Source organism: Eptesicus fuscus, chromosome 20 (assembly GCF_027574615.1).
Source record: "Eptesicus fuscus isolate TK198812 chromosome 20, DD_ASM_mEF_20220401, whole genome shotgun sequence".
NCBI lineage: Eukaryota > Metazoa > Chordata > Mammalia > Chiroptera > Vespertilionidae > Eptesicus > Eptesicus fuscus.
In genome coordinates, this window is record NC_072492.1 from 28,288,363 (window position 1) to 28,313,496 (window position 25,134).

The 25,134-nt window shown below is 41.7% G+C and overlaps 1 protein-coding gene across 1 annotated transcript in view; it reads left to right on the forward strand.

Moving 5' to 3' along the window:
- ACACA (acetyl-CoA carboxylase alpha) overlaps positions 1 to 25,134 on the forward strand; it is a 212,024-nt gene that overhangs the window by 49,186 nt on the left and 137,704 nt on the right. The window contains exons 11-24 of the mRNA XM_028157549.2: positions 348 to 557; positions 6,365 to 6,535; positions 8,148 to 8,309; positions 8,660 to 8,823; positions 12,859 to 13,009; positions 13,804 to 13,907; positions 18,354 to 18,435; positions 19,088 to 19,233; positions 20,354 to 20,504; positions 21,839 to 21,973; positions 22,557 to 22,703; positions 23,096 to 23,284; positions 23,889 to 23,989; positions 24,699 to 24,787. Of these exons, the coding sequence (XP_028013350.1) occupies positions 348 to 557; positions 6,365 to 6,535; positions 8,148 to 8,309; positions 8,660 to 8,823; positions 12,859 to 13,009; positions 13,804 to 13,907; positions 18,354 to 18,435; positions 19,088 to 19,233; positions 20,354 to 20,504; positions 21,839 to 21,973; positions 22,557 to 22,703; positions 23,096 to 23,284; positions 23,889 to 23,989; positions 24,699 to 24,787 (2,002 nt within the window). The remainder of the gene's footprint in view (positions 1 to 347; positions 558 to 6,364; positions 6,536 to 8,147; positions 8,310 to 8,659; positions 8,824 to 12,858; positions 13,010 to 13,803; positions 13,908 to 18,353; positions 18,436 to 19,087; positions 19,234 to 20,353; positions 20,505 to 21,838; positions 21,974 to 22,556; positions 22,704 to 23,095; positions 23,285 to 23,888; positions 23,990 to 24,698; positions 24,788 to 25,134) is intronic.

The following is a 25,134-nucleotide window of genomic DNA, read 5'->3' on the forward strand; positions in this document are numbered from 1 at the left end:
GCAGCCCCTCCTCCTGGCCAGCCCTGCCCCCAATTGGGCCCTCCCAGCCCAATAGGGAGCGGGGCCAGCTGGCCAACCTCCCGCATTCCCTCCCTATTCCCCTTCCCCCGGGCCGCCAGATCCCACCCGTGCACGAATTTGTGCACCGGGCTTCTAGTTGATCATATAATTAAGAATGCAGTCTCTTGAAAAGATGAGGACATGAACTTTATTCATTTTTGTATTCCTAATGATTAATGTGGTCCCTGACACTTCTAGGCATCTGCCTGTTGAAACTAAAGCAATTTATCAGGATAGAAAAAAATGCTCACCACTAAAAAATTGTTTTCTTTTCTTTTCTAATAAAGGTTCAAGCTGAAGTCCCCGGATCTCCTATATTTGTGATGAGACTAGCCAAACAATCTCGTCATCTGGAGGTGCAGATCTTAGCAGATCAGTATGGCAATGCTATCTCTTTGTTTGGTCGTGATTGCTCTGTACAGCGTAGGCATCAGAAGATTATTGAAGAGGCACCTGCTGCTATTGCTACTCCAGCAGTATTCGAACATATGGAACAGGTATTAATGTGAAAAAGCCTAATTTGTGTTTTCTCACACAGAACTATACTCATTCAATTCAGTATCAATTTGAGAATAGTAGAATTTCTTGCATGGATTCTGGATAATTGATAAGTTAATATTTTTTTCCAGTAGAAATAATTCTTCTGTCTCCCTCTAGGAAAGCTGCCAATGAAATTTCAAGCTCTAAATTAGTTAACCCTTTTGAAAAAAAAAATCAGTGTACTATTTTGAGTAGGAATAAAGAAGAGAAATGTTTTGGGATTTTTAATCTTATAATTTGATTTTTTTAACAAGCTCATGATAAGCAGATAGTTCATTTTTTAGACTGATTATTGTTGAGTCCTAAGACAAATTTATTCAGATTCATTTTTTCTTTAAAGGTCCTCTAAGTATCTTTAAAGTTTATATATTCTATGTTTTTGTATAGAAAAGAATCTCTCAGCATCTTGCAGGGTCCCTTGGAAATAGTTATAGTTTAGGGGTCTAATTTCTGGAACTGTAATTCAGTCTTCATCTTTTTTTTTTTTTAAATAAGTCTTTATTGTTCAGATTATTACAGTTGTACCTCTTTTTTCTCCCCATAGCTCCCCTCCACCCGGTTCCCACCCCCCATGCCCTTATCTCCCCGCACTGTCCTTGTCCATAGGTGTTCAATTTTTGTCCAGTCTCTTCCCGCACCCCCCACATCCCCTCCCTCCCCAAGAATTGTCAGTCCACTCCCTTTCTATGTCCCTGATTCTATTATATTCACCAGTTTATTCTGTTCATTAGATTTTTTATTCACTTGATTTTTAGATTCACTCGTTGATAGATATGTGTTTGTTGTCACTTTGTTGTTCATAATTTTTATCTTTACCTTTTTCTTCTTCCTCTTCTTAAAGAATACCCTTCAGCATTTCATATAATACTGGTTTGGTGGTGATGAACTCCATTAGCTTTTTCTTATCTGTGAAGCTCTTTATCTGACCTTCAATTCTGAATGATAGCTTTGCTGGGTAGAGTAATCTTGGTTGTAGGTTCTTGCTATTCATCACTTTGAATATTTCTTGCCACTCCCGTCTGCCCTGCATAGTTTCTGTTGAGAAATCAGCTGACAGTTATATAGATACTCCCTTGTAGGTAACTAACTGTTTTTCTCTTGCTGCTTGTAAGATTCTCTCTTTGTCTTTTGCCCTTGGCATTTTAATTATGATGTGTCTTGGTGTGGTCCTCTTTGGATTCCTCTTGTTTGGGGTTCTCTGCGCTTCCTGAACCTGTAAGTCTATTTCTTTCACCAGCTAGGGGAACTTTTCTGTCATTGTTTCTTCAAATAGGTTTTCAATATCTTGCTCTCTCTCTTCTTCTGACACCCCCATAATTCGGATGTTGGTACGCTTGAAGTTGTCCCAGAGGCTCCTTATACTATCTTCTTATTTTTGGATTCTTTTTTTCTTTTTTCTTTTCTGGTTGGGTGTTTCTTGCTTCTTGGTATTTCAAATCTTTGACTTGATTCTTGGGATTCTCTAGTCTGCTGTTGGATCTCTGTATATTATTCTTTATTTCAGTCAGTATATGCTTAATTTCTAATTGTTCCTTTTTTTAAAAAATATATTTTATTGATTGTTTACAGAGAGGAAGAGAGAGGGATAGTTAGAAACATCGATGAGAGAGAAACATCGATCAGCTGCCTCTAGCACACCCCCCACTGGGGACGTGCCCGCAACCAAGGCACACGCCCCTGACCGGAATCGAACCTGGGACCCTGGAGTCCGCAGGCCAACGCTCTATCCACTGAGCCAAACCGGTTTCGGCTAATTGTTCCTTTTTTATATCCTTGAGGGTCTCACTAAATTTCTCAGAGGTATCTAGAAGATTCTTGAGTAACCTTATAACTGTGGTTTTGAACTCTATATGCAGTAGTTTGCTTTCCTCCATTTCTTTCATATGTGACCTGTTTCTTTGTCTCCGCATTTTGGCTGCTTCCCTGTGTTGATAGAGTGGCTTTGTGTGCTAGGTGTCTTATAGGGCCCAGTGGCTCAGCCTCCCCAGTCACTGGAGGTGGATGCTCTTGGTGCACCCCTGTGTTGGCTGTGTGCACAGTCTTGTAGTTAATACTTGATTGCTGTTGGTATCACTGGGCGGAATTGACCTCCAGACCAATTGGCTGTGAGGACCAGTTGTGTCTACAATGGGAGAACTGCTGTGCTAGAAACACCCTTATGGGGCAGGACTTGCTTCAGTGGGGCTTTGGTGCTCACTGAGTCTGCCCCCTGAGTGTGTCTCATGGATCTGAAGAGTTGTAATCTGGTGTGGTCTCACTCTGACCACTGGGTGCACTGGTTCTTGGATCACAAAGGAGGTGCAAAGTCAGCCACTGCCTGAGGCCACCCAGCAGGAGCTACAGAGAGAACTGCAGATTCCTCCTCTTAGTTTGGGATTTGGAGTTGCCCAGATGAGGTGCAGGTGTGAAGCAATGTAGGCTGCTGACAAGCCTTAGGCCTTCTTTTGGAAGCTCTGGGGTTCTTTGACCCAGCTGCAGTTTGTTAGGTTAGGTTGCAAAAGGCCAGGCCATTCATATGCAAATGCCTCTGCGCACAGCTTGGGTGGGGTTGTAAATTGGGTGGGGTGTGGTCTCAGGGAGTCACGGGGTGTTGCAAACTGCAATGGTTGCCCGTTGGCCCTGCCCCGGATTGGTCCCTGGGTCTCTGTGTCCCACGGCCCTGTGCAGGACACACTGCGACCACCTCTGAGAGAAAGCTTCCCTCGTGTTCCGGCCTGATGCCAGACAGTCCAGTTTCTACCTGTATGAGTCTGGTTCCCCAGAGTCTCACCCAGTACTGGAATTTAGAGCAGTCGGGAGTTTGTATTTCCCTCCCGTTTGAAAAAGACCACAGCGTACCCAGTTGCCAGCCCATTTCTGCACACGCGCCTCCGTACCTTTGCTCTTCCGCACCTCTGCACCTCCTACCAGTCTAGATGCGCTTTTCTCTTTCCTTCTTGTTGTAGAACTTCCACTCAGCCAGCCTTCCCGAGGTTCTGGATGATATCCGTTTTTTCTTTTAGTTGTAGTTTTGATGTTGTTGTGCGAGACAGCAAGTTCAGGTATTTGCCTATGCTGCCATCTTGGTTCCTCTATCTCAGTCTTCATCTTATCAGAGATATATTTTTATCTTTTTTCTCCTGAGTTCCAAACAAGCTAAATATGTGTAAGTTTATCCTGATGTGTGTGTGTGTGTGTGTGTGTGTGTGTGTGTGTGTGTGTGTATGTGTGCATGCACATGTTAAGACACATTATTTAACTGGTGTAAGAGGATCTCAAAATACTGTGGCTTAAACAAGGTATGCGTTCTATTTCTCTGTCATCTTAGTTCTAGATGAGCTGGTGCCAGAGACCTAGGTTTATTGCTCTGCCATTCACTAGGAGAAGGATCAGCAAACTACAGTTTGCAAGACAAATCCAACCTGCCACCTGCTTTTGCAAGGAAAATTTTATTGGAATACACCCATATTCATTTATTTATGTATTATCTATGGTTGCTTTATCATTGCAGTGACAGAGTTGAGTAGTTGTGACAGAGACTATATGGCCCACTAAGCTGAAAATAATTGTTATCTGACCTTTTCCCAAAAAAGTTTGCCCACCTTTGCCCTAGGGTGTCATCATCTTCATGATTAAGCTAGCTCACAAGAGTATGTCCAACATTGTAGCCTGGGGAGTAGGGAAGAAGACAACGGAGGGCAAGCATATAAAAATATGATCTAGAAGTCCCTCCAATTACTTTTGCTCACATTGCATTGGATAAATTCAGTTATATAATCACACATAGCTGTAAGGGAAGTTAGGAATTGTAGTCATCAACTGGGTGGCCATATTCCTAGTTGCAATTTAGGAGATTTTGTTACTTAAATGGATGAGGGAGAAAATTACTGGAGAGCAGTTAATAATCTGTGCTTCAGTCTCATCCTCTGGCTACCCATTATCCTTTCGTACCCCTTTTCTCATTTTTAGAACATACTTAGCCTTTTCCCCAAAGAAGACAGCTCAAAGTCCAAAATCTCTGAAACTCTCCATTAAATGTACAAGTGGCTTTTCGCCATGTACCCAATATACAGTAGTGGAATAGAAACAGGATAAACTCCCATTTGGAAAAAAGAGGAATGAAAAATATATAGTAATCATTGGTCCATAGCAGTTATCAGATCCTTCTAGGCAGGAATTTTGATGAATTCCTGCAAAGTAGTGGAGTAATAATACCTCATTAACTCTCTGGATGCCCCTGGTTCTGGTCTCAAAGTAAATCCCTTGCCTGTCCTCCCTCAAGGCACCTGGCTTTGTTCTCTGGAAAGTTATTCCTTGTGTTGTTTTCTCTGTGACTGGGCTTTGGAGATTGTACTCTGTTTGGCAAAGCTTTCACAGCTCACTTCCTGCTGGGGCAGGATTGGCCACAAAGATTATTCCAATGATCAGTCACAGGTTCTTGAAGGCCAGGTTTGTGGTTTGTTTAAAATTACAATTCTTTTAAAACTTAGTATGTTTCTGGACTATTCCTTTTCAGTCAGCTTCAGGTAGGACTAACCACGCCCCAAGATTTTTAGATATAGTAACTTTTTCTCTTTTATTTGATCTTTGACACTGGTGCTTTAGGGTGAAAATCTAATTTTCCGGTTTGGGGATACAAATGTAGTTGAATTTTTCACATTCTGACTTTCTATTTTTCTTAGGGCTTAGTTGGGGTGTTGTCCACCTTGGAAGTTATTGTAGGACACCACTTACCAAATGTTTTGTTATGCCTAACAAGGAGGCCACCAGCTTTCAATCTGAAATATCTGTGCTCTAGCTATCCATTACCCTATGTGTTGTTGCTAAGCCAACAACACATTTTAATATTTTTAAATAGCAGGATTCTACCTGAACGTAATAATTTCTGTAGTAATTAGGGTGCAGGTTAAGCTGTTGTAATAAAGACATCCAAAAAATGCAACCCAGATAAGATAGAAGTTTATTTTTTTCTTCCCATCATAAGTTGAGATGAGCTCTGCAAGGATGGCGGAAAGTTCGGTTCCACGAGGCCATCTTGGAATTCTGGTTCCTTCTGTTTTGTTTTGCTATTCTTAGTATATTCTCATCCGTGTGGTTGAAACTAGCTTGTACTGTCATGAAGTGGAACAGCCAGAATAGAGAACAAGCACTTCCTTTTTAAACCATGATTCAGGAATTAGGTAGATCACTCACCAATGCTGACATTACTTTGGTCAAAACTTAGTCACTAAGTGTAAGAGAGGTTGAGAAACCTAGTCTCTAGATGGGCAGCCATGTTTTAGGAAGAATGTTAGGAATACTGGAAACCAGGGCATAGTGGAAAAATCTGCCACACTCTTTTTTTTTTTTTTTCCTGCGTGTACCTATAGGGTTGAGGTTGCCTGTGATCCCAAATGATGAAAAACACTGTTTTCCTTGAACTTTGAATTGAGTTTGTCATTCATGTCCAGGATTTTCTGTAATAACCAGAGGGTGAAATTCACTCTAATGCAGTGGTTGCCAACCAGTGGTCCGCAGACCACTTGTGGTCCTTGAGGTCCTAAAGGTTGGCGACCACTGGTTTAAGGAAACCTTTGGAGCAGCGGTCACCAACCGGTGGTCCATGGACCACTGGTGGTCTGTGAGGTCCAAAAGGTTGGTGACCGCTGCTCTAATGTGTATAAAAGCCTTTGATGGCTCTTATAAACACTAGATATTTGAGTCAGGGAGAGGCTATATACATAAGCAGTGGTCCACCAGCTGGACAAGGTGAAATACTCATGTTTTTCCATCTTTCTTCTTTGAGTGTGCGGTGAAACTTGCCAAAATGGTTGGCTATGTGAGTGCGGGGACTGTGGAATACCTCTACAGCCAGGATGGCAGCTTCTACTTTCTGGAACTAAACCCTCGGCTACAGGTGGAGCACCCTTGTACAGAGATGGTGGCTGATGTCAATCTGCCTGCAGCACAACTCCAGGTGAATCACCCTGATCGAGGCTCCAAGAGTTGCCTAGAAAATGTCAGATGCCTGAAAAACTGGTTTAGCCTGTGTTTGATAAGAGAAGAATGCCTCCTATCTGATTCTCATCTAATGTTCATGCTATATGGGTTGTGATGTGTGGATTGGTTTTCCTCATGTGGTACAATCTAGGAATATTATCATACTTTATTTCTTTTTAGATACGTGCTGGTGAGGTGGAGGAGGGGGGAAGGTAATGGCACGAGTGTGCTCCCTGGAGGTAGAGCACCTTATATTTTCTAGCCAGACACATCTAGTAAAAACTGTCATTTTAGAAAGAAACTTTAAAAAAAATGCTTTACTGAATTGTTTTAATTATAGAAAACTTTACAACTTTGTAATTGGCCTCTACTCCTTTTACTAGTGTTCTCTATTGAAGCAGCTCCACAGCAGAGTGGTGGTCGGGGGTTTTCTGGGCAACAGTGTGGCAGCACCCATTTGTTTTTATAATGTTTAAAGTGCTAGCTGTCCGTATTATTTTATCTATTCATTCCAGAAAACAAATGTTATGGGAAGCAGTAATAGCTAATGATGAAGTTTGATAGTATTTGTATCTAACATATTCTTTGCCCGTATTGTTAACCCCTTCTGACTTCACATTAAGGACTAGATATTTATTTATTTACTAGAGGCCCGGTGCATGAAATTCGTGCATGGGGTGGGGTGTGTGTGTCCCTCAGCCCAGCCTGCACCCTCTCCAATCTGGGACCCCTTGAGGGATGTCCGACTGCCCGTTTAGGCACGATCCCAGTAGGATCGGGCCTAAACGGGCAGTCGGACATCCCTCTCACAATCCAGGACTGCTGGCTCCCAACTGCTCACCTGCCTGCCTTCCTGATTGCCCCTAACTGCTTCTGCCTGCCAGCCTGATCACCCACTAACCACTCCCCTGCCAGCCTGATTGATGCTTAACTGCTCCCCTGCCAGCCTGATTGCCCCTAACTGCCCTCCACTGAAGACCTGGTCACCCCTAACTGCCCTCTCCTGCAGGCCTGGTCACTGCTAACTGCCCTCCCCTGCAGGCTTGATTGCCCCCAGCTGCGCTTCCTTGCAGGCCTGGTCCCTCCCAACTGCCCTTCTCTGCTGGCCATCTTGTGGTGGCCATCTTGTGTCCACATGGGGGCAGCCATCTTGTGTGTTGGAGTGATGGTCAATTTGCATATTACTATTTTATTAGATAGGATTTCTTACAGTGGTTTCTGGGGATAATTATGAGATGAACTTTTTAGCTGTCTAAATTTCTTGGATAGCCACTGATATTGACACTTCCTTTGGATATTTTTATTCTGATCCATTGATGCATAAATGATAATAGAGAGAAACTCATGTCTATTACATTAGGAACTTGGGGACTTTTTTAGTAGCAGTGGAAAGTATTTAGCATTGTGTAGTGACATATTTTAAGTAACTTAGAGTTTCTTCTTTGTTGATTTTAGAATACAGGTTATAAAAATAGAATGTTTTAGGTGGTGGCTACTAAAATAAAAAATCTTACAAGTAAGTTATAGCCTCCACATTTTAAGGAAAGTAACTGTGAAAAATGAGTGCTATGTGTTTTATTACCTTTCAGATTGCCATGGGGATCCCTCTGTACAGAATCAAGGATATTCGTATGATGTATGGGGTATCTCCCTGGGGTGATGCTCCCATTGATTTTGAAAATTCTGCTCATGTTCCTTGCCCAAGAGGCCACGTTATTGCTGCTCGGATCACTAGTGAAAATCCAGATGAGGTAACCCATCACTTAAAAGGTTTACACTTTCCCCCTGTGAACTTTAATATGAAGATGGTACCTGAGGGCTATGCTTCTGAAATATTTGGGACTTCTGCTGGAGGGAGGAATTTATAGAGGTTTAATCAGAGCAGACAAAGAAGTGATCACTGCTCCACTGGTCATTTCATCCTACTATAGTCAATATAGAGTCCTCAGTAGCATTGGACGTTGGCTCTCAAGCCTTTATGATTTTTGTGCATCATTTCTGCTTTTATATGCAATTACCACAGAGCCTAAACAGTAAATATATAAATGTCCTCTTCCTGGGAAATATAACATGGTCTCTCATATTCTTCATTCTCTAACAGGGTTTTAAGCCCAGCTCAGGAACAGTTCAGGAACTGAATTTCCGCAGCAATAAGAATGTATGGGGTTATTTCAGTGTTGCTGCTGCAGGGGGACTTCATGAATTTGCTGATTCTCAGTTTGGTCACTGTTTTTCCTGGGGAGAAAACAGAGAGGAAGCAATTTCGTGAGTACAGTAGCATTTGATTGCATTTAAAAAAATAAATCTGTGCTAATCTTCAGTGAAGGTGTGGGTATAGGCAGGGAACCATTTATCTGCTATAAAAGTATTAATATGGACAACCTTTTTAAGAAGAATACTTTCAATTATACAGGTATTCATGTGTGTTAAAATATGCAGTGTTTGGCAGATGTTTTTCAGTTTGTTGTTCAAGCCTTTTAAAGTATTTTTGCTTTCAAATACATATATTTTTATTTTAGTTTAGTTATTTTAGTTTAGTTATGTTTTTATTGAATTTAGAGAAAGAGGAAGGGAGAGGGAGAGATAGACAGAAACATCCATGAGAGAGAAACATCATCAATTATCTGCCTCCTACACACCCGCAACCCCGGCATGTACCTGTACCGGGAATCAAACCCGTGACCTCTTGGTCAACCACTGAGCCACACCGACTCGGCTCACATATTTTTGATAAATTTATAAAGTTGATTGCTTTAAACATATCATTTTCCCATGTTGCTATAGGGAGGTAGATTCTTAATTTGGCATTCTATAAATCATAGAAAGACCTGTTATTAGTCATCAAACTAAAGCTGTAGCTGTAAATGTCCCATAGTCACTTAAAATAATAAAATTAAACTGCTTGTTACATGCAAAGGACATAAAGGAACTGTCCCCATTGCTTATAGAAGAGACCTCATTCTGCTATGAAATATACTAGTACACACAGCTTATCCAAATGTAACTGGTATATCGTAAGGATTATTGGTTAATATTATATTAGACATAAACATTAAATATTAAATTAGTAGCAATTTTGCTTGCCTAAAAATAGGGCTCTAGGAGATAATTTTGACAGTTTAGATATTTTAGAATATTTATCTAAAATTGAACTATTTTTTGTCTATTTCCTTATATCAAGCATTTAATACTATTCTTTTGATCTTTGGACTGTATACATAGACTAGTAGTCAATAAGTATTAATAATGTTGGTTTTTAACAGTGTTTTTGGAAATAGGGAAGTCTCAATTTTTCTCTATTTTGACCTCTATGATTCTCCCCATTTATTCAAAACTAAGTAGAGAGGGAGTGAGGGCTTGGGTGAAAGGGTCAAAGGGGGAGAAAATGAGCAACATCTGTAATAGTGTCAACAATAAAGACTTGCAGCCCTGGTTGGTGTGGCCCAGTGGATAGTGTGTCATTGACTCACGCACCTAAGGGTCACCTGTTCGATTCCCGGTCAAGGGCACATAACTGGGTTGCAGCTTTGATCTCTGGCCCCAGTCGGGCACATGTGGGAGGCATCCAATTGATGTGTCTCTCTCACATCAATGGTTCTCTCTCCCTCTCTCTCTTCCTCCCTCCTTCCCTTCCACTCTCTAAAATTTAATATCCTCTGGTGAGGATTAACAGTAAAAATAAAATAAATAAGTAAATAAAATGGCTTCCTGAACGGTTGGGGGAAAGTAAAACTTTAAGTAGAGTTTTTCCAAATTAAATCAATGCTACCAGAAAAAATAGTTGGTATAAAGTTGCCCCCCCCCCCCAGTCCCCTTTTTATTACAGTCATCTCTTGTTTTACCAAAGTGAAGAAGGTTTATGCTAGAGTTTGCAAATTGTAATTCAGTCAAACACATGGTGGCCTTCCAAATAGTCACAGCCACACATGTGTTTGATTGGCTTATAGGGTGCTAATGTATTAAAAAATGACAATATTTAAAAATTGGTAGATTAAATATATGGATTTCTGCCTTCTTTTTAAAAATGGGATGGTAATGACAACATTGGTTTTATGTTCCACTTGGCAAAAGTTAGCTAAACCTCTGTGTGGCTGCTTCTTTTAGAGGAAACATGAATTCTCTAGTGCACACAGTCTGCCTACTCATTTACATTCTCAGAATAAATGAGACATCCCTCTGTTGGTATTTAGGTTTATAATCCTGTTTAGGCAGACTGCTAAGTATTTTCTACAGGACATGTCCTATCTCTTGGTCCAGAAGCCTTGCTCTTTACTTCCTGACTTGCTCTGTATCCTATATAATAAAAGCCTAATATGCAAATCGACCTAACGGCTAAACTACTGGTGGAATGACTGGTTGCCATGATGCACACTGACCACCAGGGGGCAGATGCTCAACGCAGGAGTTGCCCTCAGCCCACAGGCCCAAGGCTGGCCAAAGTTGGTGCCAGCGGGAGGGGGAGGGGGAGGTACTCCGTTCGCCCTGCCAGTCGCCCCACAGATCGGCCCTGGTTGCCGGCCAGGCCTAGGGACCCTACTGATGCACCAGTTTCATGCATCAGGCCTCTAGTATTTCTCTAACTAGGTGTAAGTTAACTAGGTTAACTTTTAGCATACTAAAAATATGGTCTTTACAATAAGCTTGCTTCTTGACTTCATGCCAAAAGTTCATCCCTCAGCTCAGAGTTTGTTTCTTTCTTACTTATATCTTTTCTTAATCATAACATTCATAATATTCTTGTTCTCTAGAATAGCCCCAACCTATATTTCCAGCATTATTTCCCATACATCGTAATCTAAATACCATGAGAACAGGACCATGTCTGTTTGTTGCTGCTGTATCCTCTGAACATAGTAAGTGTTCAGTAAACGTTTATTAAATGGATGGATTTGCACTAGTTCCTGTCCTCATACCCTTTGCTTCAATCATAATGTTTTCTGAACACAACCCATATTTTCTTCCTTCTTTCCCTTTGTTCTTGATATTCTGTCTATTTATTCATTCACTCCATTAAAAAAAATATTTGCTGAATATATGGCAATACAACAAGGACCAAAATAGGGTCTCTGCTTTCATGGAGCTTGAGACTCCAGAGGGTGAGAGGCAAATAAACAGCTAAACACAATGTAATAAGTTGCTATCTTATGATAATGGGATTACATAATGGTGGTACAGGAACATATAGCTAAGTCAGCTAACTCAGTCTAGAGAGGGTCAGGGAAGGTTTCTCAGAAGGAAATGGCATCTGGACTAATAAGCTAGGCCAAAAGAGGACAGAGAGAGGAAGGCAGAGATGGGAAACTAAATAATGTTCTAGGCTGAGGGATTGCCTGGACCATATGGAATAATATTCCTATCACAGTCATATTCCCAGGTATACTTTCATTCCACGTCATATTCCACATTCTTCATGAAATCATAGGAAGGTGGATATTGTCCTTTCTTAGAACTTCTCCAGCACTTGACTTATATCTCTCTACTTATGATATTCTGCCATATATTTTGAAAGCAATTACTGTATCTATATTCTCTCTCCCTTATGAGCCTAGTATGTGCCTTGGGTCTGTGAGGTGCATAATAAGTTGAAGTAAAGACATGTTCTGTGCAGGGCAGACACTGGGCAAAAATAAACAGGAAAAACCCCCAGGATATTTGAAATTCTATTAAGATTAGATCATTTGACACTTGATTGGGAAGTAATAAAAGTAATGAGTGGTCATTTCACAAACATCTAAAAGGCAGCTTTAAAAAACACACCACTGTTACATGAAGTGTTAGGCTGATACCTGACTATATCTGGCTAGTTAGTTGCTCATTGTATGGAAATTTTTAAGGTATGAGAAGGTGTCAAAATTCATTGAACAGTATACTTAAAAATAAGTATATTTTATTATATGTAAATTATAGCTTAATAAAATAAGGTTTTAAGGAGAGGAAAATTATGCTCTAATTCTAATTAGCAATCAATAAATGACTGGAATGATGGAACCTAGGAAGTGAAAGCTGAGGGTGGTTTGCATATAATTTGTTTTGTCCTCCATATAATGAAATGCATGTGATTTGCTGATGCACTTAAGATAATGTCAGTAAGAATTCATAAGTTTACTTCTTGAAAATCATCCCATCTGGAATGCATGTGAATGAGCACACTTATATTTACACCCTCATTTGTTCTTAGAGCTGTCTGTCCCTCTCCCCTCCTTTCTAAGACTCCAAAGGAATGAAACAGTTCTTTAAAATGATGGAAATTTCAACACTGAAACGTTTGTTGCTGAAACAGATCTGCTTCTGTTCTCACAGAAACATGGTGGTGGCTTTGAAGGAGCTATCTATTCGGGGTGACTTTCGAACTACAGTTGAATACCTGATCAAATTGTTGGAGACGGAAAGCTTTCAGTTGAATAGAATTGACACTGGCTGGCTGGACAGACTGATAGCAGAAAAAGTACAGGTGTGTATTTCTCCATTTGCACAAACAGCTTCTAGGATCGGGTTTTTATAGGTCTGTGGTGTGATCAGTCTATGTCACTAGATAAAATTTATCTGATTCTAATGTAAATGGTTCTTGATCTACGTGGAAAAAACCTAGGAGCCAGTGTAACTAACACTGTAAGAGTTCTTGTGCCTGTGTTACACCATCATTTTACATGTTCTAATATTACTTTCTGGGGTATATTTGAAGAGAGGCATGTAGGGATTGATGCCTCTTTTCTCTTTCCTCATTTGATGTTAAGTCTGGCTTAGAGTTACCAACTCTTACATCTGTTTAACAGATGCTGATGAGAGGGGCCTCATCTGAAGCAACAGTTACTTCTTGTTCCTGAATTTCAGGGCTCTTCTAAATTACCAAGATTTTTGTTAAAATCATTAGATTCAATTAAATTATCTAAATGTCCAAATCTTGGTTATATATCATTTTTCTTTGAGATTATCAGTAGTCAAATCTCTGTTCCTTTTTGAGTTTATTTCTGACAAAGGTTTGTTTTTGAGCAGCTCTTTGATTGGTTCAGTAGAAATCTTAGAGTGAAGGGAGAGTTGTTTCTCATCTCTATTTAAATGAGGCCTCTATTCAGATTCTAAAATAAATGTGTTTGTAGCTCAAAAAATCATTTGAGCAATAAGGACTCCATCCATTCTCAATGCTAGCTATATCTTCACAGAAAATTTGAGCCCTATTTAAACTGAGGGGCCATGGTGCCAAGTGACTGTGCTTTATATTATCTGCCCTATTTTTCTTCCTTTCAGGCAGAGCGACCTGACACCATGTTGGGAGTTGTGTGTGGGGCTCTCCATGTGGCTGATGTGAGCCTGCGGAATAGCGTCTCTAACTTCCTTCACTCCTTAGAAAGGTAGGCTTTGTTTCTCCTTGGCTGTGCAAGTTAATCAGTGGACCTGAGTACAGGACTGAAGTTCAAAGACCCATTTATTCTTTTCCCTGTTTCTGGCAGCTTATGAGTGCTACCTGTTATTCACTGACCATGGGGACAGGAAAAGGGTTGTATGGATTATGACAAATTATTGTGGGACTTTACTGTGGATTCTAGAAATTAGCTTAACCTGCAGTGAGAATGGATTGCTTTTAAAAAACTAGAATCCTGTTAAAATAAACATTCTGTCCAATACAAGAATCAAATCTCTCTATACCCTAATGATGAAAACCTGCGTGTTCTCTCTAGCATTGAGCCCTGAGATTTCACAGTTATCCAAGTCTTATGATAAATATCTTTCACTTTGTTACTCTGATGCACTAAAACCTTCAGCAGCTCACATTACCCTTATGTTCAAATCTAAATCCCTCAGTGTGACTTTTAACTTCCTATATACTTTGGCCTCTTTTTACCAATCCAGTCATACTAATTTCTGTTTCTCAACATGCAATCTCTACCTAGTTAAGTGGTTTCCCTACTAGTGTATAAATATGTTGTACATAATCTCTTCTACAAGCTCCCCTGCTCTTTAATGTTATTTTCATTTATTCTTAAAACTTGTATTTTGAAATAATTTTGGACTTATAGAAGAGTTGCATGAATAGTCCAAACAACTACTATATTCTTTGCCCAGATTCACCAATTATTAACAACTTGCCTTACTTGCTCTACCACTTCTTCTCTTTATTATTATCAGAAGTCTTTCTTGATAATGTTTCCTGCTTGATGATGAACTTTCTTTCCCCCTCCACCCAGCCATGCACTACTACTTTTTCTTTAAGACCCCAAATAAAACTCCAGTTGATAGGAGTAGATTAGGATTGTTCATTCTGGAGCCTTTTTCTTTATTTAAGTTTTATTTATTTTTAAGAACAGGTGATATATTCACATGATTCAAAATTCAAAAGGCACTAAAGGCATATAGTGAAAATTCTTCTTATCTCTGTTCACTATCCACCCAGTTTCCTTCTCAGTAGTCAACTCAAGTTACCAGTTTCTTCTGTAACCTTCCAGATATTGTAAATTTATATAAACACCAGAGGCCCGGTGCACGAATTTGTGCACTAGTGGAGTCCCTCAGCCTGGCCTGCGGAGTCGGGCTAAAACTGGCTCTCCAACATCCCCCGAGGGTTCCCGGATTGCGAGAGGGTGCAGGCCAGGCCAAGGGACCCCACTGGTACACGATCGGGGCCGGGGAGGGACATGGGAGGTTGGCCAGACAGGGAGGGACCATGGGAGGGCTCCAGGGCATGTTCAGCCATCTCGCTCAGTCCCAATTGTCTGGACCCCAGCAGCAAGCTAACCTAGCAGTCGGAGCGTCTACCCCCTGGTGGTCAGTGCACGTCATAGTGAGCAGTTGAGCAGCCTTAGCATATCATTAGCATGTTGCGCTTTGATTGATTGAATGGCCAACCGGTCGACCAGACACTTAGCATATTAGGCTTTTATTATCTACTAGAGGCCCGGTGCACGAAATTCGTGCACGGAGGGGGGTTCTCCCTCAGCCCAGCCTGTACCCTCTCCAATCTCGGACCCCTCAAAGGATGTCCGACTGCCCGTTTAGGCCCGATCCCAGGGATCGGGCCTAAACGGGCAGTCGGACATCCCTCTCATAATCCAGGACTGCTGGCTCCCAACTGCTTGCCTGCCTGCCTTCCTGATTGCCCCTAACTGCTTCTGCCTGCCAGCCTGATCACCCCCTAATCACTCCCATGCCAGCCTGTTTGCCCCCAACTTCCCTCCTCTGCTGGCCTGGTCACCCCTAACTGCCCTCTCCTGCAGGTTTGATCACCTCCAACTGCCCTTCCTTGCAGGACTGATCCCTCTCAACTGCCCTCCCTTGCAAGCCTGGTCCCTCTCAACTGCCCTCCCTTGCAGGCAGGGTGCCTCCCAACTGCCCTCCCTTGCAGGCCAGGTGCCTCCCAACTGCCCTCTCCTGCTGGCCATCTTGTGGTGGCCATCTTGTGTCCACATGGGGGCAGGATCTTTGACCACATGGGGGCAGCTATATTGTGTGTTGCAGTGATGATCAATCTGCATAGTTCTCTTTTATTAGATAGGATAGAGGCCTGGTACAGGGGTGGGGGCCAGCTGGTTTGCCCTGAAGGGTGTCCCTGATCAGGGTGGGGTTCCCTTGGGGCGTGGCGCGGCCTGAGCGAGGGGCCTGTGGTGGTTTGCAGGCGAGCCACGCCCCCTGGGATGCAAGCGGAGACCCTGGTATCTGGAATTTATTTTCCTTCTACAACTGAAACTTTGTAGCCTGGAGCAGAGCCAAGCCTGGGGCTCCCTCCGAGGCCCGAATCCATTTGTGTTGGGGTTATAATTGAAACTTTGTTGCCTTAAGCGGGTGGGCCCAGCCAGGGTGTGCGGAAAGCTTTGCTACCCCTGTTGCCGGCGGCAACCCTGGCCTGCTCTCTCAAGCTCCATTCTGCCGCCATTTGTTTGAATTTGTTTACCTTCTATATTTGAAACTTTGTAGCTTGAGTGGAGGCTTAGGCTTGCAACGGCTGGCAGAAACTTGGCTTCCTCTGTTACCTAGGGAACCTTGCTCTCTGTGGCTGTAGCCATCTTGGTTTGGGTTAATTTGCATACTCGCTCTGATTGGATGGTGGGCGTGGCTTGTGGGCGTGGCTTCTGGGTGTGTCGGAGGTATGGTCAATTTGCATATTTGTCTATTATTATATTAGACTAGAGGCCCGGTGCACGAAATTCGTAAACGGGTGTGTGTGTGTGTGTGTGTGTGTGTGTGTGTCCCTCAGCCCAGCCTGCACCCTCTCCAGTCTAGGACCCCTTGACCGGGATCGGGCCTAAACGGGCAGTCGAACATCCCTCTCACAACCCTGACTCCCAACCACTCGCCTGCCTGCCTGCCTGATTGCCTCTAACCACTTCTGCCTGCCAGCCTGATTACCCCCTAACCGTTCCCATGCCAGCCTGATCAATGCCTAATTGCTCCCCTCCCGGCCCGATTGCCCCTAACTACCCTCCTGTGTCATCCTGGTCACCCCTAACTGCCCTCGCCTGCCAGCCTGATCGCCCCTACCTGTCCTCCCCTGCCAGCCTGGTCGCCCCTAATTGTCCTCCCCTGCAGGCCTGGTCGCCTCCAACCCCCAACTGCCCTCCCCTGCTGACCTGGTCACCCCTAAGTGCCCTACCTTGCCAGCCTGGTCGCCCCTAATTGCCCTCCCCTGCAGGCCTGGTCGCTCCCAACTGCCCTCCTCTGCAGGCCTTGTCCTTCCCACTCACCTCCCCTGCAGGCCTGGTCCCCCCCAACTGCCCTCCCCTGCAGGTCTGGTCGCCCCCAACCCCCAACTGCCCTCCCCTGCCGGCCCAGTCACCCCTAACTGCCCTCCCCTGCCGGCCTGGTCGCCCCTAACTGTTCTCCCTTGCTGGCCTGGTTGCCCTCAACTGCCTTCCCCTGCAGGCCTGGGTCCCCTCCAACTGTCCTCCCCTGCAGGCCTGATCACCCCCAACTGCCCTCCCTTCAGGCCTGGTCCCTCCCAACTGCCCTCCTCTGCTGGCCTGATCACCCACAACTGCCCTCCCCTGCCGGCCATCTTGTGTACACATGGGGGCGGCCATCTTTGACCACATGAGGGTGGCCATTTTGTGTGTTGGAGTGATGGTCACTTTGCATATTACCTCTTTCTTATATAGGATAGTAATAAAAGCCTAATATGCTAATTAGACCAGACATCCAAACAACTTTCCGGATGTCCTTCCGGACGACCTTCCATACGAAGCCGGGGCTGTGAGGGCTGAGCCCCTTGCATGAATTTCGTGCATCGGGCCTCTAGTATAAGATAGGCATGTAATAGTTATTTCTTCCCATCCCTTATTTAAAAAAAATTTTTTTATTGATTTCAGAGAGGAAGGAAGAGGGAGAGAGAGATAGAAACATCAATGATGAAAGAGAATCATCTATCAGCTGCCTCCTACATGCCCCCTAATGGGGATGGAGCCTGAAAACTGAGCCTGTGCCCCTGATCGGAATCGAACCTGGGACCCTTTAGTTCACAGGCTGATACTCCATCCATGGAGCCAAACCAGCTAGGGCCTAACCCCCTATTTTAAAAAAATACAAATTATAGCTTGCTTTTCATTTTTTCACTTGCTTTTTTTATTATTGTTAAAAATATTTCATATTAGTACAAAAAAGGCTTCATCTTTATTTTTTAATGGCTGCATAATATCCCATTATTATATGGCTTTTTCATAATTTATATATTAATCCCTTAATAATGGTCATTTAGGTTTTATCCAGTCTTGATAATCCAGAAAATGCTATAATCAATTACCTTTGTGATGCCCTTATACACTTTTAGAACCTTCTAGAAGTAAATGTATCTCACATTGTTGTTCTTTCAGGGGTCAAGTCCTTCCTGCTCATACACTTCTGAACACTGTAGACGTTGAACTTATCTATGAGGGAATCAAGTATGTACTTAAGGTATGTTGAACCCCACTGAAGCCTACATTTATTTTTTATCTCTCTTTGTTAGCTTATTTCCTGTAGGTCAAGAGATAGGGGGGAAATTTTAGTTTACTGCAAAGCTGAGTGTTATGAAATTAGTCATTATTTGTGTCAAAGGCCAGAAGCAATATTTGATGGCTTTCTGAAAATGTTTTAGTTGTTCCTCAACTTCACATATAGAGCGAAGAGATAAAGGAGACAGAGAATAGCCAGACCAGGGAAGCATCTAAGTCAGTGATGGGCAACCTTTTGAGCTTGGTGTGTCAAACTTCGCCAAAAAACTGAGCATAACTCGGGTAGTGTGTCACTCTGAGGAAAAAACATTATTTCGCAAATGTTTCATCCTCGGCATGCAGCCGCCTCAGCGGCCGCGTGTCATCAGAAATGGCTACGCGTGTCAGTGCTGACACGCGTGTCATAGGTTCGCCATCACTGATCTAAAGTCACCCTGTTTGCTTGGAGCAGGGCTGATCCATGCCCTCAGACACTGATGCTAAGAGCACCAGTGCTAGGAATTTCCTTCCTCTTTGATAGGTTTTTAAAATCTATATTTTTAAGATACTGAGTTTTATTTGGGACTCCACCTGGAAGGGATATTGACGTGTCCTTTCTGGATCTCATTTCCTAGGTGACTCGACAGTCCCCTAACTCCTATGTGGTGATCATGAACGGCTCATGTGTAGAAGTCGACGTGCATCGGCTGAGTGACGGGGGACTGCTCTTGTCCTATGATGGCAGCAGTTATACCACGTACATGAAGGAAGAAGTGGATAGGTGAGTGGCTGTTTGAGATCCATATGTTGGTCATTGTATCAACCTTTCCTCTCAGATAGTCACTAGCTCTTGGAATTTTTCAAAATCTTGGTATTCTACTTTAATTAAAAAAAAATAGCACATGCACTTAACAAAAATTTTAAGAGTACAAAAATGTGTTTACAATGAAAAATATTGTCTCTTACCACTTCAATGTGAGTAGATATGAAAAATAAGTTCTCCTCTTTATAAGGAGCTACTGTTAATAGTTTCTTATGTATTGAATTTTATGTGCATCTACAAGTTACATATACACTGAGTGGCCAGATTATTATGATCTCTGAACACATAATAATCTGGCCACTCAGTATATATTAGATGCCTGGTGCATGAATTCGTGCACAGGTGGGGTCCGGCCAGCCTGGCCAGGGGGAGGGGACATGGGTGGTTGGCCGGCCTGCCTGTTGGTCGAACTCCTGGTCGAGGGGACAATTTGCATATTAGCCTTTTATTATATAGGATATACACTGAGTGGCCAGATTATTATGCATTTAGAGATCATAATAATCTGGCCACTCAGTGTATATGTACTGTTTTTTTCTTTTAAATGCATTCATAAATAAAAATAATATTTAGATACTGTTTTGCATCTTATTTTTTCCTTAACATATATTGTAGACCAGTGGTTGCCAACCTTTTGGATCTCATGGACCACCAGTTGGCAACCACTGTTGTAGATTGTTCAACACCAATCAATGTTGTGACAGTTAAATGAATTAACATATATAAAGTGCTAAAGAACTTGTCTGGGGCATAATAAGGGTTTAAGAAATGTTAGCTGTTACATCTTTATCATCTTTGTGGGTTGTTGTTTTTTTAAATAGAGATGCCTATTTTTAATGGTTGTATAGTATTTCATTATATGGATGTATCATAATTGATTTAATCTAATCTTTATTGAAGGAAATTTTGCTTATTTAGCATTATAAACAAAGATGAAATGAGTATCCTGTGTGCATGTCTTTATATAGAATAAAGTTATTAGTTTGTATTTTTTTTAAAGAATTACATTATTCTACCATTCTCTATGGTAGAATTCCTTAGGTGATTTATTGGCTTACATACCGTACTTATCTCCTAGATATCGAATCACAATTGGCAATAAAACCTGTGTGTTTGAGAAGGAGAATGACCCTTCAGTGATGCGCTCACCTTCTGCTGGGAAGTTAATCCAGTACATTGTGGAGGATGGAGGCCATGTGTTTTCTGGCCAGTGCTATGCTGAGATTGAGGTTGGAGGGGTGACAGGGCTTTTGTTTTATGGGAGGAGAGGTAGGAATGGGGTTGTCTGGGATAGACTAGGATTGAAGAGTAACTGAAAGCAAATAGAAAATAGACAGGAAAGAGCATCAGTTAGTTTAATTGGGACTAGGAATCTTAAGATTTTAACAATAAATGCAAAGCTCAGAGGTTGTTTTTTTTTTTTTTTTTTTTTGACAGATGAGGAATTGCTAGCTCTAAAAATAGATACTAGGCTGCAATAGCACTTATTGAGTGTTAGGTATTGTGCTATGTGCTGATTATACAGGAAAAATATGATAGGTGGGGGGGGGGGCACTAAACAGACAAGTAATAAAATATGATTCTGATAGAGCCAAGCACTAGAGTGCAGAGGGCCACCTAACTCAAGTTAGTGTGGAGCTGGGTGGATGAAGGTGGCTATTAAGGGAAGACTTCTGAGAGAAGGGACTTTGATTTTAGTTTTGAGAGATAGATAATAATGGATCAGGTGAAGAAGGGCAAGGAAGAATGTTTAAAGGGGAAGGAACAGCCATGTACAAAGGCACTGAAGCAAGAGATATGGTATATTTAGGGAACCGCAAGTACATATTGGTATTGCTTGAGAATGGACTAAGTTTTAATGGGAATGGCAAGCAAAGATGCTAAATAAGTAAACAATTTGAGATCATGGAGGACCTTATAAAACATACTAAGAAGCTTAGACTATCATGGAAGGATTTTACATAGAAAAGTGTTAGGGTAAGATTTTGGTTCTAGAATGATTGCTCTTAGTGTTCTTGTTGGAGGTGCATAGCAGGTAGGGAACTCAGTTGGGAGGTTTTTGAAGTACTCTAGGCCAGAAATGATGAGGGCCTAAACCAAACAGCTAGCATGAGAAAAAGATTTCTGAGAGGTTCGGATGATGTTTTTGGCTGGGCTTCATAATTGTAGATAAGGGAGAAAAAAAAGTAAAGAATGACTTTTAGATTTTAGCTTGGGTATCTCATGTAGACAGAGTGAGCATTTAGATCTGAGAGTATGAGGAGACTAAATTGTTCATCACTTCTAAGTACAAAAAATGTAAAAATAGAAATTATGAAAAAATGGATTTAAACAGTTAAAAATAGGAAATTCCAGTAGCTGTTATTAATCCTTAAAGCTAGATCTTGAGAGATTTTCTAATTGCCTTCCTTGGTAATCTCTTGGAGATTTTGGTAGATTTCCATTTTTCTGGATTGAGTAAGATACAGTCCAACTTAGATGATGAGGGGAAAAGTGACCTCTTTAAATCATTCATCTGTGTAAAGAGAGATTAAATTATAATTTTATTTATTTTTCATTATAGGTGATGAAGATGGTAATGACCTTAACAGCTATAGAGTCTGGCTGTATTCATTACGTCAAGCGGCCTGGAGCAGCTCTTGACCCTGGCTGTGTAATAGCCAAAATGCAGTTGGATAACCCCAGCAAGGTCCAGCAGGCAAGTAGGAAGGGACTTTTAATATTGCTTTCTAGCCGGGCTGGTGTGGCTCAGAGGTTGAGCAGCGACCTATGAACCAGGAGGTCAAGGTTCGATTCCTGGTCAGGGCATATGCCTGGGTTGTAGGCTCGATTACCAGCTGGGGGCGTGCAGGAGGCAGCCGATCAATGTTGATGCATCGAGGTTTCTATCTCTCCCCCTGCCTTCCTCTCTCTCTAAAATCAATAAAAACATATTTAAAAAATAATTGCTTTCTAAGAGCTAATTACATGACGGGTAATTTGGAGGGGCAAATGATTTCTATGCTTGGTTTGCCAGTTTTTCTTAAGCTTTTCCTCCTGATCTTATGCCTTATTTTTGTATTTATAGTATTAATGAAATTAGAGTTTGCAGGAGTTACTATGATAATAAGATTCTATGATTTTTTTTTTTTCATGATGCTTCCTCCATTGCCTTCTTTCCTTATAGCTGCAAATGGTGAAGGGATGTCTTGATTTTTGAATGATGATTCTAAGTTGGAGTGGTATGTTTGCACCCTGCATAGAAGGTAGTGGATGATTTGATTTCTCATTGGGGTTGACAGGCTGAGCTTCACACCGGCAGTCTGCCACAGATCCAGAGCACAGCACTTAGAGGCGAGAAGCTCCATCGAGTGTTCCACTATGTCCTGGACAACCTGGTCAACGTGATGAATGGATACTGCCTTCCAGATCCTTTCTTTAGCAGCAGGGTATGAATCACTTCTCTTTGGGAAGGGATGTACAAATAAGGTAAGGTACCTGTTCTCCAAGATAGTTTAAAAGTTGCAAAAGAATTTTTTTTTTTTAGATGAACCTCTTTCCCCTTTAGTTTAGGGAGCTGAAGTCTTTAAATCCTTGCTTCTTATGCATTTTATTGACTTCACATATAATTGGGCAGTGTTAGATGCTTTTATTGCAATTTCAAAGTAAGTACTATATGATAGTGAATTCAGATACCGTATTTTCCGGCGTATAAGACGACTTTTAACCCAGGAAAATCTTCTATACACCCAGTCATCTTATACGCCGGAAAATACGGTATATCATTTTATTTATTGTGTTAACTTGTCTGGATCCTATTTTATTATTCCCTTCTTCTTAGGTAAAAGACTGGGTAGAGCGGTTGATGAAGACCCTCAGAGATCCCTCCTTACCTCTCCTAGAATTGCAAGATATCATGACCAGTGTATCTGGCCGCATCCCCCCCAACGTGGAGAAGTCTATCAAGAAGGAAATGGCTCAGTATGCTAGCAACATCACATCAGTCCTCTGTCAGTTTCCCAGCCAGCAGGTACTTATAGAGCAATAGTATCATTTTCTAATGGCCACCAGTTCTTTACTATCTGGATGTTGTGCTGTTAAAGTTTTAAGCATTGTACCCTTCAAAAAACTGCCACACAATACAAGCCCAGTAATTAAAGTACTGTATGTGACATGTAAAGTATCTGTGGTTATGAGGAACATATACCCAAATCAGAGATATCTTTATGAATTTAAAGTGAGGGATATTCACAGTTTTATTATCAAAGACTTCTTTACCACCTCAGCAGCATGTGTATCCTTAAAGCAAATTTGCATGTAGGGAGTAAAGCTAGGCAAGGGGGGAGTAAAGTTTGGACCTTGACGTTTGATATATCTTGATTGTCATGGCCTCTGGTAGGTTTTGTGATGCACTCATTAATTCATTTGGGAAAGGGTAAAAAGAAGTAAAAGTTGTTTGCTTATTTAACACAAGCCCCTAATCTATGCCCAGTAACTTTCAGCTGCTCCCTACATATAAAAGATAGAAATTATCATGTTATAATTAAGATTCTTAGTGGTGATATTATACAGGTTAATGCTTTGGGTCTCTTCGTTGGGTTGGGTTTCATTTTTTTCTCTTTCTTACACATTAGATTGCCAACATCCTAGATAGCCATGCAGCTACACTGAACCGGAAATCTGAACGGGAAGTCTTCTTCATGAACACTCAGAGCATTGTCCAGCTGGTACAGAGGTAGTTACATGTAACTCCAGATGCCCGGACCTATCCATCCTCATTACCTTCCTTTCTTCTAAGTAGTCACAAAGAGATTTACTTCAGGTTTGACTTAGATAAATTAGAAAGCACTGATATCTTAGAGAATACCTTATATCTTCTAAATATCTTAGAATTGTGAGCTGTTATACCCAATATTTGTGATGACTTCTTTCTATTCTACTTCCTTCTGTCAATTATTAAGGCACAGAAATGACATTTTATTTTTTCTTGCAATTTTGATAAAACCCCTGATTTTTCTTCTGGCACAAGGCCTAAATGTAACATTTCTTCTTAACTTATAGAACCAACTATTGGACTAAAGGAAGATACTTGTAGATTTTTTAGATATCTCTTAGCCATTTCACAGGTGTGGGAACTGAACCCCAGAGTAGGTAGGGATGTCAAGTAGTTTTTTGTTTGTTTTTTATTCATCTTTTCTCTCTTTTTCTTTATATATATATAAAAAATCTTGTCTGTAGCCAGATTTCTTTTAAGCTTGAGATTTGAATTAATCCAGTTAGCTGATTTTAGGCTGGCCCCTGTGCTGTCATATATTCAGAGGGAAAGTATGTTCCGTGGAAACTCTACAAAGTAAATCTGGGCTCTGGGTTTATTATTTAATAGTCTGTTATTAATAGTGTTAGCCCATCAGGTTTTTCAGTGGAGACTTGTTCTATTTGCCTAGGTATCGAAGTGGCATCCGAGGCCACATGAAGGCTGTGGTGATGGATCTGCTGCGGCAGTACCTGCGAGTAGAGACACAGTTTCAGAACGGTAAGCCTCTTTCTGAGGACTCTGTATCTGAGAAAGTTTCCCTGTAGGACTGTGCAGCAGCCCAGCCAGTGGCTAACACTTGCCATTAATAACGCTTCCTCCTTTCACCACTCCCTTAAAAATTAAGCCTCTCTAACCCACCACTGCCAAAGAAAGAACAACAAAACACAGCTTGATGAGATTGTGAATCCATGTGCTTCTGGGAAAGGACTGAGATAATTTTTCTAGTAGAGATTAGCATTCCCTGTTGATGTCTTCTTGACCGTGTATAGAGAATTGGTTGAATCATGACCAGGCTGAAATTGAGAAACCCTATCTGAAGAGCTTGCCTCTCAGCAGCTAATCCA